The sequence below is a fragment of the Spodoptera frugiperda genome, chromosome 11, assembly GCF_023101765.2.
Source record: "Spodoptera frugiperda isolate SF20-4 chromosome 11, AGI-APGP_CSIRO_Sfru_2.0, whole genome shotgun sequence".
In the NCBI taxonomy this organism is placed as follows: Eukaryota; Metazoa; Arthropoda; class Insecta; order Lepidoptera; family Noctuidae; genus Spodoptera; species Spodoptera frugiperda.
The window spans coordinates 10,451,427-10,468,308 of record NC_064222.1 but is presented as its reverse complement, the minus strand read 5'-3'; the positions used below and the strand labels follow the sequence as shown (position 1 = coordinate 10,468,308).

General features: G+C 37.5%; 5 protein-coding genes across 5 annotated transcripts in view; 4 read left to right on the top strand and 1 right to left on the bottom strand.

Moving 5' to 3' along the window:
• Positions 1–4,551, top strand: part of LOC118275010 (nucleoredoxin-like) — a 44,552-nt gene extending 40,001 nt beyond the window's left edge. Inside the window, exons 4-6 of the mRNA XM_050697075.1 lie at positions 794–998; positions 2,854–2,944; positions 3,253–4,551. Coding sequence (XP_050553032.1) covers positions 794–998; positions 2,854–2,944; positions 3,253–3,773 — 817 coding nt within the window. The 3' untranslated portion in view covers positions 3,774–4,551. The remainder of the gene's footprint in view (positions 1–793; positions 999–2,853; positions 2,945–3,252) is intronic.
• An 806-nt stretch (positions 4,552–5,357) lies between these two features.
• LOC118274820 (ATP-dependent RNA helicase WM6) lies at positions 5,358–7,095 on the top strand. The gene has a single exon (XM_035592544.2). It carries the CDS (start codon positions 5,488–5,490, stop codon positions 6,763–6,765), a length of 1,278 nt encoding a protein of 425 aa, XP_035448437.1. The 5' UTR covers positions 5,358–5,487; the 3' UTR covers positions 6,766–7,095.
• A 1,047-nt stretch (positions 7,096–8,142) lies between these two features.
• LOC118274807 (venom serine carboxypeptidase) lies at positions 8,143–10,548 on the bottom strand. The gene has a single exon (XM_035592517.2). It carries the CDS (start codon positions 10,327–10,329, stop codon positions 8,896–8,898), a length of 1,434 nt encoding a protein of 477 aa, XP_035448410.2. The 5' UTR covers positions 10,330–10,548; the 3' UTR covers positions 8,143–8,895.
• Positions 10,549–11,069: 521 nt separating this feature from the next.
• On the top strand, positions 11,070–12,503 carry LOC118274930 (venom serine carboxypeptidase-like). Its single transcript, XM_035592726.2, has one exon. It carries the CDS (start codon positions 11,070–11,072, stop codon positions 12,501–12,503), a length of 1,434 nt encoding a protein of 477 aa, XP_035448619.2.
• Positions 12,504–12,632: 129 nt separating this feature from the next.
• On the top strand, positions 12,633–16,871 carry LOC118274931 (venom serine carboxypeptidase-like). The gene has a single exon (XM_035592728.2). It carries the CDS (start codon positions 12,906–12,908, stop codon positions 14,289–14,291), a length of 1,386 nt encoding a protein of 461 aa, XP_035448621.2. The 5' UTR covers positions 12,633–12,905; the 3' UTR covers positions 14,292–16,871.
• Positions 16,872–16,882: the final 11 nt, after the last annotated feature.

Below are 16,882 nucleotides of genomic sequence, written 5' to 3'. Positions count from 1 at the left end.
CAATTACGTCAATGTCTGCCTTCCCTTTTAGGGATTAAAAGGGACGTTGGCACTCAGCTTAAATTAACGAACTATATAGGTTAAGACTTAAGACCTATAAATTAGAACAAACATAACACAAATAATAACTTTCACCGTCGAAGTCATAGAGAACAAATATAACTTTTACTATCGGAAATTGTAAAGGAGTACGTATCCACATAAAGCCAGGTGGTATTATCAATTGTGTCACAATGGTCGATCACTGAGCAGTGCGACACAATTGTAATAGCAGAATAAGGCCTCCGTTAAATAAATGGCCGCCCTCTACATTATCACAAAGGTGCTGAACGGAGACGTAAATCTTAATTTGGGCAATTAAAATAATTTGACGATGACTGCTAAGTAAGTACAGTGCGATTAAGGAATTCTGGGAGGGAATTAAGGGATTTTCAGAAACGTAGGTAGACATTTTTTGGTTATTGTTTCAGTTACCAAGTTGGTTAATGTATTTAGGTAGTATCGACTTTTCTATTTTCTCCTTGTTAGTTACCTTCGCTACAAATGTCACAACTTACAAAAATGTGGAAAAATGGAAGTGTAGAGGACAAAGAAGTTTGTGAAAGAATTACATCTACTGTGTGATGATCCCTTTTACATCCCTGTCCCTAATACATATTATAGTAGCTAAACACCTCAAGTAGCTTAGGATAGGGACAGGATAAAAAAAAATAAAGAAGAAGATTAAATATTAAGGACACGGTTTCGATTATCAACTGCGTAACACTAAAACCACCTATTTCCTTGATTTCAGGAGCGAACAATCCTACAATCGCACAGTGCAATCAGTTTCCTCAGTGGGAGCCCTCTCGGTGCCCTGGTCAGCCACAGACGCCCGCCTCACCATGCCAGCAGCCCTGGGCGTCGCCGGTATACCTGCCCTCGTCATCACGGACTCCACTGGCAAGATCCTCACTGCTAATGGGAGACAGCATCTATCTTCCGATCCACTTGGCTTTGTAAGTAGTTTGCCATTTATTTGTAAAAATCATAATAACTAGCTTCTTCCGCGAAGTTTCACCCGCTCTGCTTGGCTCCTATTGGATAGCGTGATTTTTATAGCCTATAGCCTTCCTCGATAAATCACTTTCAACACAAAAATAATTATTCAAGTAGAACCAGCAGTTCCTGAAATTAGCGCGTTCAAACAAACAAACAAACAATCAAACAAACAAACTCTTCACCTTTATAATATTTATAGATTAGTATAGATAACCTACGAAAAGAGAATTTGTAAAGAACATTCCATATTTCGACCGATTTTATTTAGCAAACCCGGCAAACTCGATTTTCCCTATTTTCCTGCGTTTCTCTTGAATTTTTCCTTAATTTTCTTTGCTATAAACCTCACGGAGCCCGATACTTTAAACGAATGTAAAATCGTGGAAATGGGTTCGTGCGTTCTAGAGTTATAGTGTCAGGAAAGAAAACCTGACTTATTTTTATATTATAGACTAGCATTCGCCTGCGACTCCGTCCGCACAGATGTCGGTCTTCGCGTGGAAGTTTTATTTCTCCATTTTGAGTAACTCTAACAATGACATCTTATAAACAAATATCTATTGGACCCAAATACGGCGAGGCCCATAATAATTAAGGAGATCCTTCTATTGAGCTACTGCTGTTGAGTTCGCGTTCTATAGAATAAAACTGTAAAATATATTTTTTTCTACGTATTTTTCCAGGATAAAAGGTATCCTATTTTATGCCAAGGATAATAAGGTATAATTATACCAAGTTTCATCGAAATCGAACCGTTAGTTTTCACGTGATGCCTGAACATACAGACAGACAGACAGACTGACAAAAAAAATATCACATATTTGGGCTTGGTATCGATCCAGTAACACCCCCCGCTATTTATTCTTTCAATATTTTCAATGTACAGAATTGACCCTTCTACAGATTTATTACAATATTAATGAATGAATGAATGAGAGTGTTATAAACGTAAGAATAGACAAATATAATCAGAAAGCTCTAAATTGCTAAGCTATCGGGAGTTACACGTGTTACTGTAAGTCAACCATAAAAGATAGAGATTTGGCTGTCGTCGACATATTTTTTAAACAATTTTAAGGAGAATATTTCCGTCATACATGATTTCTCTGTAGCTTTAACCATCAAGAACTGCCACGCGCGGAAGTTCAAAAATGGAGCAGGTTCGTCCTGTTTTCCCGACACCCTTCACTGCTCTGCTCCTATTGATCGTAGGTGATGATAAGCCCTATACTATAACCTCCCAGGAATATGAAGAACAATTGTACCAAGTTTCGTTAAAATCTGTCGAGTGGTTTTTGTTTCTATAAAGAACATACAGACATACAGACAGACAGACAGACAAAAATTTTTCTAATTGCATTTTTGGCGTCAGTATCGATTACTAATCACCCGCTGATAGTTATTTTGGAAATATATTTCATGTACAGTCAATTGACCTCTCTACGGATTTATTATAAGTATAGATAAAACTTTAGCTTTATGTACCTAAACTAATGATTATTAAGTGGTTTTCGCAACCGATTTTAGATTCAGTCAGTAGTTTTGAGTGTATCACGATCAGATAATGCAAAGCCCTTTGTTTTATAATATGAAAGAAAGGATATTATGAAAGTTACTAGGATCCTCTATTTTTTTGATGGCGGAGGAAACCTTTCAAACAGGCGCCTAGCGTTTGGGCTTGAAAGCCTGGGTGTGGGATTTTTACCTCACTAAAAACACTCCGGTGGCCACCGTCAGCACCGATAAGGGGCACCAAATCCTCGATGAATGAAAACAAGGTATCCTCTGTTTAATGTAGACTTCTATTCACAGAACTTCCCGTGGGCGCAGCGACCAGTGTCGGTGCTGACCGAGCAGGCGTTGTTGAAAATGGCGCGACACCCAGCTGTTGTACTTTTTATTGGTAAGACTATAAAATTTCATCCTTTACTTTTGTTGACAACTTCACCGTTAACTTTTTTTGTGGCTGGTCATTGATATAGGGAACCAGTTGGATAAACGTACATACTCATTAGTCATTATAAGTCTCAGTGCTCATTTTACGACTTTGATCAAACGAGTGCCTGGTCTTCTTAGAAATCTTCTAATTTTTTAGCCCCATAGTTCACATTTAGAGTAATATTGTTTTTTTAAACTTCTTCTAACTTCATTAGTGTAGACAGTCCACAGAAAAACTGTTCACTAACTAAACCACATCATCTTTCCTTCCAGATGACGAGGATTCAGAAATAGAATTCGCGGAGTCCGTGATCACACCGTCCGCGGAGTCTTACTACGAGGAGTGCAGCATACAGTTTCCAGGGTTCTGTCCATATCAGAACTCCTCAGATGATGAAACTATGGACTTTGATTACCCGACTTCAAGACACTCCCGGCTGAAGAAGAAGCCTTTCAAACATGTGATGTTCTACATCGGTATCGATGGGACTGATAGTGCGGACATGCTAAGAGAACATATAGGTCTCGACGACGCTGTTCCCTTACTCACCTCCATAGACTTTCCTAAACAGCGTATGGTAACCATGAAGTATGGAGATGAAATCACCACAGACTCCGTACAGAATTTTGTCGATGCCTACCTGAGCGGGAATGCTGATTTCAAGCCTTTGAAGCCGTATAGTGAGATAGTGACATTACACGTTTTTGCGCTGTCAATGTTCTTACGGGTTCGCGTTCCGCGGCGCCTCGGGAAAGAGCCTGTACCAACACTTTTTAGTTTCCAAAATTTATAATTGCCTAAGTTGTAGCTGCGGACAACGTTTAAAGTTGTGCTCAGTTTGTGGCTATAGGCCATACGGCACGGGGTGGTTTTTGACTCATAAGGTACATGAGACTCAGAATTAGTGAAAATATGTGGGACATTTCATTATTAGTTAAGTGTATCTCTGCCCATCCGTTCGTTGAATAAAAGGTGCTGATGTTATATTAGTGTGAATACGAAATAAAGAGCGCGGCGTGTCTCGGACATGCCGCCCGGCACTGCCGCGCAGAAGGTTTAAACTAGTCGCGCGGCAAATTTGTGTCCCGCGAATGCCGCGCGTAGCTGCCGCGCACTTTGCCACGCCGTGTTTGGACACACCTTAAGTAAACCTGGGTCAGCAAGGTAGTCTCGACATTAGTAACGACAAAAGTTGGTCGCTAAATCGTAAAAGAGATTGACTGTCTTCAAATTGTTTAAATACTATCAATCTCCTTTCAATTTTCCACTTTATTCCAAAACAATAAGTTGGAAATTTTATCAATTGAATTTTATTAATGTCGAGACTACCGGCCCTGAATGAAATAGACATAATTACATACATTATTGTATGATTGTATTAATATTGTTATAGATACTAGTTATAAATAATAATTTTGGCGTTTCATAAGGTCTACGTTCAAAAAAATAATCATTTTCTAAACTTAAAAACATTTAACAAATCTGCTTTCGATACAGAATCGTGTAGTTATTCATTCAACTTGTAACATGTTCAGATTTTTACCGAATAAAATAAAAGTAATAGATATTAATGTATTGTGTTTAATTTCCATCCTAATTTTGTCACGTGAAGCATAACTCGCTTTACGAATAAACCGGATTGACTTGAGTGATATCAAAAACTTCACAGAATACCAGTGAAACGACGCTTGCGTTGTTTTTTTGCCATGAGAGTGTTGTTGTTAAAGGCCCAATCATAACCTACCTTCCCACCCCTCCCTTCTATTCCCATTTCGTAAGTCCTTCCTTCGTAAGTCCTCTGGTGTTGTGAGTATATTTTACAGAGACCGGGTAGCAATCATCTATTAATCTCTAATCTAAACTTATGAAAGTGAAATCTGAAACCCACTTACCAAGTGTGAAAATTACGGCAACCTCCTCTTTATAGAAATATAAACTGTCCATAGTCGTAGTGGACTCCCATAGATGCCCGCTTCAAGCTGTTGTGTTCATGGCGATATTTTAATTGAATTTAAGCAAAACGACGACTTTAAAAAAAAGTTTTTATTTCCAAAAAATATATTTCACCTATTTTACATAAGTTCGTAACGACTGTTATTTGCCGTAATAATTGTCGAGACTATCTAAGCCGATAGGTTGTTTGTGAGAAAACTAAATTATAAAATTGATTATAGGTACTAAGCCCACTCTTGAGTACAGAATTAATACTAAAAAATAATAATAAAATAACTTTGTTTATAGTCACAGTCATTGTCTATTTACAAAAACGTATTTTTTTTATTTTTGTTTATAGCAACATTACTAAAACCACTCAAATGTTCAACTTGTGCAAAAAGCCTGGGATCCAATTCAGTTAGTGATGAGCAACCGTTTGATAAAAAAAGTAGACATTGACGCCGAAACCATAGCCGCCATTATTGTGAAATATTTTTTCAAAATAAATTTCACGTGCTCCTGATCGATTACGGCCTTAAATTAGTAAATAAATTTGTTTAAATCCACAAATCATGGCTGACAACGATGATCTTCTGGACTACGAAGACGAGGAGCAGGCAGATCAGCAGACCGCTGACGGGGCGACAGAAGCGGCGCCAAAGAAAGAGGTTAAGGGATCCTACGTATCCATTCACAGCTCTGGATTCAGAGATTTCCTGTTAAAACCCGAAATATTGCGCGCCATCGTCGACTGCGGTTTCGAGCATCCATCAGAGGTACAACATGAATGTATTCCACAAGCTGTCCTTGGTATGGATATTCTGTGTCAAGCCAAGTCCGGCATGGGAAAAACCGCCGTTTTCGTACTGGCGACACTACAGCAGCTGGAACCTTCAGAAAATCATGTATACGTACTCGTTATGTGCCACACGAGAGAATTAGCTTTCCAAATTAGCAAGGAATATGAGCGTTTCTCAAAATACATGGCCGGCGTCAGAGTGTCGGTGTTTTTCGGTGGAATGCCCGTACAAAAAGACGAGGAGGTGCTCAAAACAGCATGCCCCCATATCGTCGTTGGTACACCCGGCAGAATACTGGCTCTAGTGAACAGTAAGAAACTGAATTTGAAACATTTGAAGCACTTCATACTTGATGAATGTGACAAGATGTTGGAATCTCTAGACATGAGACGCGACGTTCAGGAGATATTCAGAAACACTCCCCACGGCAAGCAAGTGATGATGTTCTCTGCCACATTGAGCAAAGAGATCAGGCCGGTTTGCAAGAAGTTCATGCAGGACCCTATGGAAGTATATGTGGATGATGAAGCCAAGCTGACACTGCACGGTCTGCAGCAGCACTACGTCAAACTCAAGGAGAATGAGAAGAACAAGAAGCTGTTCGAGTTGCTGGATGTGTTGGAGTTCAACCAAGTAGTCATATTTGTCAAGTCTGTGCAACGCTGCATAGCCCTAGCACAGCTGCTGACAGATCAGAACTTCCCTGCTATTGGTATACATAGAAATATGACTCAAGATGAGCGTCTGTCACGTTATCAACAGTTCAAGGAGTTCCAGAAGAGAATCCTAGTCGCCACCAACTTGTTTGGAAGGGGGATGGACATTGAACGAGTGAATATTGTGTTCAACTACGACATGCCTGAAGACTCCGACACCTACCTTCATCGTGTGGCTCGCGCTGGCCGTTTTGGTACCAAAGGGTTAGCTATTACGATGGTATCAGATGAGAATGATGCCAAGATCCTCAATGAAGTTCAAGATCGCTTTGATGTCAACATCACGGAGTTGCCAGAAGAGATTGAGCTATCAACTTATATAGAAGGCCGATAGATGAAACTTCCATTCCCTTTGTAACCAGTGTTAATTAATACTTTCCGAATGCCCTGTAACCTGTTCCATATTGACGTAATAGTGCAGAAAAGGTTGATTTACAAGATATATTATTATCATTTCATATACAATTTTTTTTTTTGACTTGGTAAAGGACATTTGGAAAGTAATGTTTTGTCAACACAAGTGTGTTTCATTTATTTTAATAAGTAATGTTCACTTTTCTGGAGTGAAGTGTTTTGTGTGGTTTCTTGAAACACAGCTCATATCCAGATGATAAAGTAACTTAGGTTAAAGATTAATTAAAATAACATTTGATATTGTGATAAATTGGCTTTTATTTTTTCTCACAAATTCATTCATTATATTGTCATGTTCAAACAATGAAACATCACCATTACATGTACTAAAACACCATGCAAAAGAGTACATAGATAATTAAAGTAAGATGAAATTCGAGATCGAAAACCCAGTTTGTACTTAATATATTCATAGATTATGTTCAGAATAACAACTTCACACATTTTAATCTTCAAAGCGATAGGCAGTTATAGGTAGGTACAACTACAACGTTTCCAGCTATATAAACTTGAAAGATCATAAAATGATAGGATATCCCATTGCAGACTACGTGCTATTGAAGAGAAGGAAACGCAACTTGACCCGGAAATCGAACCCGAGGCTACTACCGAATACCGACACGTGTAAGGTATAATAAGTATTTAGGTAAGTAAATGAAATTACAATAAAGAAGTTGTTATCGAGTTAGTTATATTTTGCACATTAATTTGTTATTGCATTATTAGAATGCTTCTACTATCAAAGGAAATATTTATTGTATCGGTACTTTTCGAATAGCTTTTAAATATTAATAATTATAATCATAAATACCTATCTATAAAAAAAACTAGGGCTCTGAGCTAAAAATAACAAAATTTTCGAGTCCCGCTAAGTACCTACACCCGTTGTAGTACTAGTCGTAGATACTTGTACTTATTATTCTGTGGTAAAGACAATATTTTCGAATTGATGAAAAGGGTTCAAATGCCATTCGCTATAATGGGCCCACCTGAACTAGTTTTACAGGAAGCCACAATAGATAGCTACAGTCTCTTAGGAAGGAGAGGTAGTCGTCAATTCTTTTTCCTGACTGTATTTAGGTATAGAGTAGGTATCTAGATTCTAGATCTAATCCTTGATAAGAATGACCAAATGGACTCATAAAAAAAGTTTAAGAAAAATAATATAGGTATTTTAATTAGGTACTCAAAATATTATTTTAGGTAAATAGGTATCTAACATTCAAAATGACCATGGTCAATCAAGGTCACGTCCTTACCGAGTCCTCCTAAGTCCAAACGAAATAAAACAAACTGCTTCTCATTACAAAATATTTATTCCTTTTAAAAACATGGTAACAAACTTAATAGCACCTATATTAGTTTTAAAAACTGCAATAACATATTTATAGGTATACCAGTTCTTTCAAAAAACTTAGGTGATACACATGATTATATTATGCAAAAAACACTGAAACAAATACTTCATAATTAACAAGTTACGTTTTCATGACGATGTTGTCTAGATACAATAATGTTACAATTTCTGAGAGCCATATTCTCTTACTTATCCTTTATTTTACGCGTTGTCGTGATGTTATTTATATTATACAAAAACATGTAACAATATTGTAGTTTTCCTAGTAAATCGTGTTCAGTAATAACGGTGATAATGCCATGAATCATTGTTTACACAATACATAATATGCAAATAACTACCTGCAAAAACCTACTTTATTTATGTATACAGTTTGTTTTTGTGATAACAGGCCAATTTTAACATATTCTGTGACAAAATAAAGTAATCATTTTTAACTAATGAAGTACATAGAAACTAATACAATATGCTTAACTGGTACCTTTTCTAGCTCTACATAACTAACATACATATAAAAAAATCTTTCACCATGTAACAATTATTAGTTTATAAAACCATGATGCATGTAACTTGAGCAAATACATATTGAATTACTTGTGGGAACTAAATCATTGAGGATATGTTTATTTTATATTTTCACATTACTTTGCACATTTCCCATGCACCATGCATACCCACAATAAACCTTATTCATCAATTTATTCCTAAGTGCACAGCCTTTTCAGGTTTATAAAACATTTTCTCATGAGTAAAGTGAGTGATCAGGTCTAGTGCCCACTTGGGCTGGTCTCCGGGCACCATGTGTCCCGCATTCCTCACCAGGATCTCCACCAGTTTACCAGCTTGCTTCACATAGCCGGCAACTTCTCCATCCACCTTCCAGACATACCTTTTAGCAGTCTTATAATCTTCAGCTCCAGTGAAGTTTAAGTTTTTAAGGTAGTTTTCAGTCAAAGGGTAGGCCACAATAATGTCTAGCTGACCGTTGTAAATGACTACATAGTAGTGGTCTAACAGCTCTGATATCCACGGAGCTACTGACTTCATAACATCTTGCTTCAGGTGCTTTTCAACCTCAGTACCATTGTGGAAAGGCAAGTCTCCAACATGAATCATTTTCCTAACTGCAGACTTTTGCAACATTGGCCCAAAGTCTTCAAACTGAGTGTAGTCCTTTGTATGCAAGAAGTTGAAGTAGAAGTTGAAGCCGGTGAGGTTGGTGAATATGCTCTTACCATCAATCATGTCACCATTCAACAGAGTATCAAATGTGGCAAATGCATCGTCCCATTTTCCCTGTTTGATGAAGTTTTTAGTTTTATTTTCATACTCTTCAAATAGTTTTGCTCCATTCGAGTCTATGAGGCCTATTTGGTACAAATATTTTCCATACACCAGTTGATGTTCTGGATCACTCAGTCCATTGCCAATAGCAATTCCTTTCATGTTTATTTTCAGCTTGGCTGATGGATTCTTTTTGTGAATAGTGTATGCGAGGGCAGGAACATACTTCCCTCCATAAGACTCACCAGTCACAAAGAACTTGTTCTGCTGCAGTTCTGGGAACAGCTGGAAGAACTGTATGAGAGTGGAGTACAGCTGCTCACCAACCTGTGTCTCGTCCGTGCAGTACCCTCGGCTGTCATTTGTGAAGCTGAACCCAGTGCCCACAGGATTGTCGATGTAGATCATATGGTGACTCAACGCCCAGTTATACTTCCTCCTCTCGAACTTATTGCGACGTACTCTGATGGGACCATTCTCCGTGAACAGGCCATACAAAGAAGTAGCCCCTGGTCCGCCCTGCAGCCATACTACTACGGGAGCGTTCGTATTGTTGGGCACCATTGCGGGGAAGTACCAGAAAAATTGGTTGGAGTTGTATTGCTTGTTCACGGTGAAATATCCGGCGTAACTCTTGATGCGGAGACTCTCCGTGAAGGGCACACGAGCCAGACGCCTGCCTTCTTCAATTTTCCCGCTCTCGACATACGGGGTGAGGAAAAGAGGCTTGCCTGCATCACCGTCATCGCGCTCGCCGAGGTTCAATTTCGGATACCGGTGAAATAAACCCTCGGCGTGAATAAACACTTGAAAAATTAACAGAGCCCACAGTGCTCGCGCCATCTCGACCCGAATACTGACCTAATTAGTGAGCTTCACCTTTTTATCATGCTAGTTCGCAACTAATAATAATGTTGTTTTTAGCCGGCTTATCAAAAACCACACTTTTTTTTCAATATACCGTACCGACAGGCGACAACGCAAACAACTCAACGCGAGTGCGATTTATTATTCTATGTGTCTGTGTGTGTGTCTTCTCTCTGTTAGGCCGGCACATTCGCAGAAATGAAATACGAAACTCATTCAAACTTTACGTTTTATTTAATCTGTAAACTGTGATTCTTTATACGCAGACAACACCTATTTAGGATGAATAAAGAACCATTTCCTTTTCGGGAAATCAGTTAAAAATAGTTTCATTTTCATCATTTCATGACATCGTAGCTTTACCGCATAAGACATGCAAAGTTCTTAAATGCTACGTGATATTCCTTAAAATAGAACTATGCCATTTTCTAACTTGGATCATATTTTGGAGCCGGCGTTACAATTCTATCAAACTCATTCAAACTTTATGTTTTAGTATTAAATTCCATTTTGTTTTCCAGTTACGTTATTGAAGGAACTTTGTTTTCAACTTTCAAGTTCAACTTTGTCAAAAGGTCATTGACTCGCTCTCCGAAAACCAATGAATACAAATAAATGAAAAAAATTCAGTCATTTTAATATAATATATATCAAAGTGGTATTTTGTTTTGTTACTTCGCTAATATAATAATATGGTCTAATAAGCTAGTGGCAGTATGAAGAAAATAATGTGCGATACAAATGGTTTTTGGAGACTGTTTACTATTTTTCTCGTGGCGTTATGTGCATCCTCAGTGGTCAACGCTAGATTCTTTCTAAATTTATATCCAAGAATAAAACTGGACGCTAGATCACCGAAAGATGCTGGTGAACCTCTGTTTATTACTCCTTATCTAAAGACAGGCGCCATATCACTCGCGCAAAACCTTTCCCGGGTATCTATAACAGATACGATCGGGTTTCGAAGTCACGCCGGCTTCTTTACAATAGACGAGATATACAACGCCAATTTGTACTTTTGGTATTTCCCTCCATTTTCTAAGAAAGAAGAAGCTCCCATTATTATCTGGCTACAAGGGGGACCTGGAGGAAGTTCTCTTTTCGGACTATTTCAGGAGTTGGGACCGCTTATAGCGAAAAAGGAAGGTTTCGCTCTAAGAAAATATCACTGGGCTCTGAATTATCACTTAATATTCATTGACAACCCTGTGGGCACTGGGTTCAGTTTCACAGACAATGAGAATGCATATTGTACCAATGAGACTTGTGTAGCAGAAGGACTTTACTCCACTCTAACGCAGTTCTACCAATTGTTTCCTAATTTAAAGCAAAATGAATTATACTTGGCTGGAGAATCTTATGCAGGGAAGTACCTGCCATCTTTTGGATTAAAAATACATCGAGACAATGCCAAAAGCGAAGAAAAAGTCAATTTAAAAGGGATTGCAATGGGTAATGCCTATTGTGACCCTATTAACCAACTGGACTATGGTCACTACTTGTACCAATTAGGATTAATAGATGAAAATGAATCAAAATTGTTTTTAAAATACCAAGGAGATATTGCTAATCAAATAAAACAAGGAAATTGGGAACAAGCTGATGTTCTCATGGACAGACTAATGGATGGAGACATGACGAATTTCTCATACTTCAAGTACTACACTGGCTTTGATTACTACTACAACTATTTACAGGCGGCTGCAGCTGATGATATGTCAGTATTTGTCAATTTATTGCAGAATGACAAGGTCCGCCGTGGTGTACATGTCGGAGGATTACCATTCAATGATGGACTAAAAGTGCAATTAAGTTTAATACTGGATCTGTTACAGTCCGTAGCTCCAGCAATATCGGAGCTTCTATCACATTATAGAATAATGTTTTATAATGGACAGTTAGATATAGTTGTTGCGTACCCACTCACAGAAAACTTTTTGCGTAACCTGAAGTTTTCTTCTGCTACAGAATATAAAAATGCGAAGAGAATGATTTGGAAAGTAGGTGATGATATAGCTGGATATGTTAAGAGAGCTGGTAATCTCACTGAAGTATTGGTCAGAAATGCAGGGCATATGGTACCACGGGACCAACCGAAGTGGGCTCTGAACCTCATCACAAGATTTATTAAAAATGATTTTGCATTCTGAGAGTTTTAATTTACTATAATTTATTTTATAGATGAATACTAAGTATTTGACTATAAATAAATCTTATGTTTGATGGCAATAATTAAATGGGAATAATAACTATTATCATGTAAATTGTAGATAAGCTTAATATTTTTTTATAGGTATTTATAAAATCACGACCAAAGGTTTGAAACCTCTTTTCTGATTACAGTTTACTCTGTAAACTCGTCTTTTTGGATTTTAGCCTTTAACGACATATGACAATGACATACATTTGTGCAATATTTGCTTGAAAGCTTGCAGCATGTTACGCGAAATATTTAAAACATACGAAAGGTTTCAGAGATCGATGATTTTGTACAGAACAAATAGTTCACCTTACGAGTGTCTCAGCTGTACCACTGCATCGAATCGTATGTTATGTTACTTTTGAGCACAGCACTGAGCTTGTTAACTTTGGTAAACTCTATATTCTTCCCAATCTATCCGAGGCTGAAGCTACCAGCGAAGTCATGCAAAGAAGCAGGGACACCAGTATTTGTGACCCCCTACCTCAAACAGGGTTTAATAGGTGCAGCGCAGAATGTCACGCGCGTGCTTTTACTAGATGTACCAGAAGTTGCGAGTCACGCCGGATTCTTCACTGTTGACCAAAAGTACAACTCCAATCTATATTTCTGGTATTTCCATCCGTTTACTAGGAACAAAACGGCACCGGTGCTATTGTGGCTTCAAGGCGGACCGGGAAGTAGCTCTCTATTCGGACTCTTCGTAGAATTAGGACCCCTAATGGCCTTGGGCAACAAGTTTGTGCTAAGAAAGTATCACTGGGCTCTGCACTACCACGTAGTATTCATTGACAGCCCAGTGGGAACCGGATTCAGCTTCACACAAAATACAAAAGGTTACTGCACCAACCAGGATTGCGTCGCCAAGGCACTCTACGGGGCCTTGAGACAATTTTTCCAATTATTTCCACATTTGGCACACAATGATTTTTATATAACCGGCGAATCTTACGCAGGCAAGTACATACCGTCTTTAGGATTGATGATCCACAAAGAAAATGCTAAAACGAATTGCAAAATTAATTTGAAAGGTATGGCGCTGGGGAATGCTTACTCGGATCCCATAAATCAGTTGGATTATGGGAACTTTCTGTACCAACATGGATTGCTGGATAATTACCAGCGGAAAGTATTTCTGAAAACCCAAAATGAAATTTACGCGGCAATAAAGAACGAAGCGTGGACACAAGCGAATATATTGATGGACCGACTGATGGACGGGGAAGTGACGCATTTCGCGCTGTTTAAATTCTATACAGGGTTTAATTATTATTATAATTTTCTGCAATCGACATTGAGTGACGAGAAGACGCCATTTATGAAGTTGTTACATAAGAACGACGTGCGGCGGAGTATACATGTGGGGGGGAGGTCGTTCCATGACGGGGAGACGGTGCAGCTGATGCTGTCCTTAGACATGATGCAGTCGGTAGCGCCGGCCATCTCCGAGCTACTGTCACATTACCGCATGCTCTTCTACAACGGACAACTAGACATTATCGTAGCATACCCGCTGACAATCAACTTCATAAACAATCTGAACTTCTCCGCTTCCGACGAGTACTTTAGAGCAACGAGGATCATTTGGAAAGTGGGCAATAATATAGCCGGGTATATAAAGACCGGCGGGAACCTTACCGAGGCGTTGGTCAGGAACGCCGGTCACATGGTGCCGAAGGATCAGCCTAGATGGGCTCTGGATTTGATACAAAAATTTATCAATAATGATTATAGATGAGAACCTGCCAAGTGCCGCTTTTACTGCAAGCGGACACAATATTTTGCTTTTTTATGATTGACCAAGTCTGCGCGGTAGGTGCGATTCCCCCGGAGCAACTCTGTGTGATCCACAAATTGTTGTTTCGGGTCTGGGTGCGATGTGTATGTGAACTTGTATGTTCACTCACGACGCAGAACTTAGTGTGGGGTAACGTTTTTAAAAAAGTAATGTAAAGAGAATTAAAAGTACTCATATACTTTGCTTGAATCTCTCTACTTTTAATATTGTTATTAATGTATTGATTGTTCAAGGAACAAAATGTAGGTATATAATATTATATGCTTTTACACCTAGTAAATAATACTCAAATATTTTAATAATCTGTATAGTTGTGGAGGTCTCTCCTTTTCGGGATTGATTCCGATTAATCTATAATTTAATGTGCAATATTATATTATATTATGTAACTTATACATAGCGCTTGTATTTTTTATACAAATGATGAAAATAAAAACATATTTGTCAATTTATCAATTAGTTTTATTTCATAAATGCAACTAATGCTAAATAAATACTATCAACTAAGATCTTACTCATTACAAATACAGTCACTTGTTTACACATTCTAGTCTAAACAATAGTAGTTTTATTTTTTCTTTATTGTTCTGTAAAATAAGCAGCAAACCTTAGTATGAGTTTGCTTTACGTTTAAAGTAATCGAAACGAGAGCGTGTTCGGCGCTCTGATTGGTTGGTTTATTCGAGCTGGCCAATCAGAGCGCCGAACTTGCTTATGTTTCGATCTCATTAAACGTTAAACAGACTTGTACTAAGGGTTTAAGGTTTAAGGTAACATTTCATAACCATTTTCATTTTACCTACTAATCCTCATTCTCATCCTACTAATATTATAAATGTGACAGATTGTGAGTATGGCTGTGTTTTCTATTTCGCGGAAAAACAGCTGAAGAGATCGGGTTGATTTTATATTAGAGAAGGAATAAGTTCAAGTGGGCAAAGTCGTATAAAGGTACGCGTCCACAGGCCCGCATTGTACGCATCGCACGCAACGGATTTTAGTTTGTCTTGTATAGAAACTCATACAACTGCGTCCACTGATCCGCATCGTACGGACCGCATCATCGGTAATGCCTACATGCGATGCGTACGATGCGGGCCTGTGGACGCTTACCTTAAGCTAGTATTTCTATATCATTTTAAAATAAAGGAAATATGGCAACTTGAAAATGCCAATGTAATATTTATCAGAACATCCAAGATAAAATAAAACTACTATTATTTCACTCTCCTATAAGCAAAACCACACTCAACAATTATTCTATGAAAAAATATTTATAATTGAAAACTGATTGGACATTGTTATTAAAATCATAAAACTAAATAACGATGTGTAATGGAAATTAATAAAGACAAGTATTTTGATAATAATTCAAATAATACCTAAAGCGATTAATTTCTATTTCATTATTTATGGTAAATTTTAATTATTGAATCAAATTAATCAGAAATGTTATTCAATTATTAAATTATTCAAGGCTACTGTTTTTTTGCTCAATAGATGGCTCTACCATAGCGTGAGACCCTGTTTGTCCAATGGAGAATCAAACTATTGGGTACTATCCTCGGTCAAAAATAAATTATTACAACTTTTCAATACAATAAAATATTAAAAAATAATCACACTTTCATTCATAAATTTGATGAACTATTTAATTTTCGATTTTTTCTAGCTAAATTTCTAGAAATAAGTCTGCTATTTGACGTCAAAAACTTATGACGTCATAACGCACTATTTCATACAAAGTTCATAGAAAATATCGTTTTTGACGTTTCGAAAAAAGTATTGAATTTGACTAGTAGGAAAGTAGCCTATTGTCAAACCACTGGATATTAAATGTTTGACAGTTACAGTGATTGGAGAAAAGGGGGCCTCACGGTACTTTAGTGTCATCTGAACCCTTAGTATTAGTTAGCTTTACGTTAAAAATGTGCGTAAATCGAAACGAGAGCGCTTTCGGCGCTATGATTGGTTGGTTTATTCGAGCCGGCCAATCAGACTGCCGAACGCGATTCGATTACTTTAAACGTAAAGCGCAAACTCATACTAAGGGTAACAGTGAGCAAAAAATCTGTAGCCCTTATAAAAGGGGACTTATGATTTATGCTCAGATTAATATTGAAATTTCACTTCATAGTCTATAACAAATATCTGGATATCAAGAAAGTCAAATACATACATAAACCAATACTTAATTATAATAAAAACATGCTAATATTTTAATGCTATATTTACAATTTTTAATTTAATGGACTATCGACTTTATTTTAAGAGGAATACAGTTGAAAATGTATCTAGTAATCTGTCTGTATTCTTGTGTTTGGGTGTCATTGGATACTTTTTGATTACTCTTCAGCAATGCATGGTGAAGTTCTCATTATTTATGAAAATGCATTTAACACAGAGCCTGCTGTGCTTCCAAAATTAAAAAATAACATACATAAGTTGGTTGTGATATTACAATTTCATCAAATGGTTACTTAGTTAGGAAAATATGTACATATTCAATCAAATTTGGCTAATGATACATC

Bases quoted from the DNA above. Each gene is read 5' to 3' on its own strand.
- LOC118274820 (XM_035592544.2), top strand. From the start codon at position 5,488: ATGGCTGACAACGATGATCTTCTGGACTACGAAGACGAGGAGCAGGCA.
- LOC118274807 (XM_035592517.2), bottom strand. From the start codon at position 10,329: ATGGCGCGAGCACTGTGGGCTCTGTTAATTTTTCAAGTGTTTATTCAC.
- LOC118274930 (XM_035592726.2), top strand. From the start codon at position 11,070: ATGAAGAAAATAATGTGCGATACAAATGGTTTTTGGAGACTGTTTACT.
- LOC118274931 (XM_035592728.2), top strand. From the start codon at position 12,906: ATGTTACTTTTGAGCACAGCACTGAGCTTGTTAACTTTGGTAAACTCT.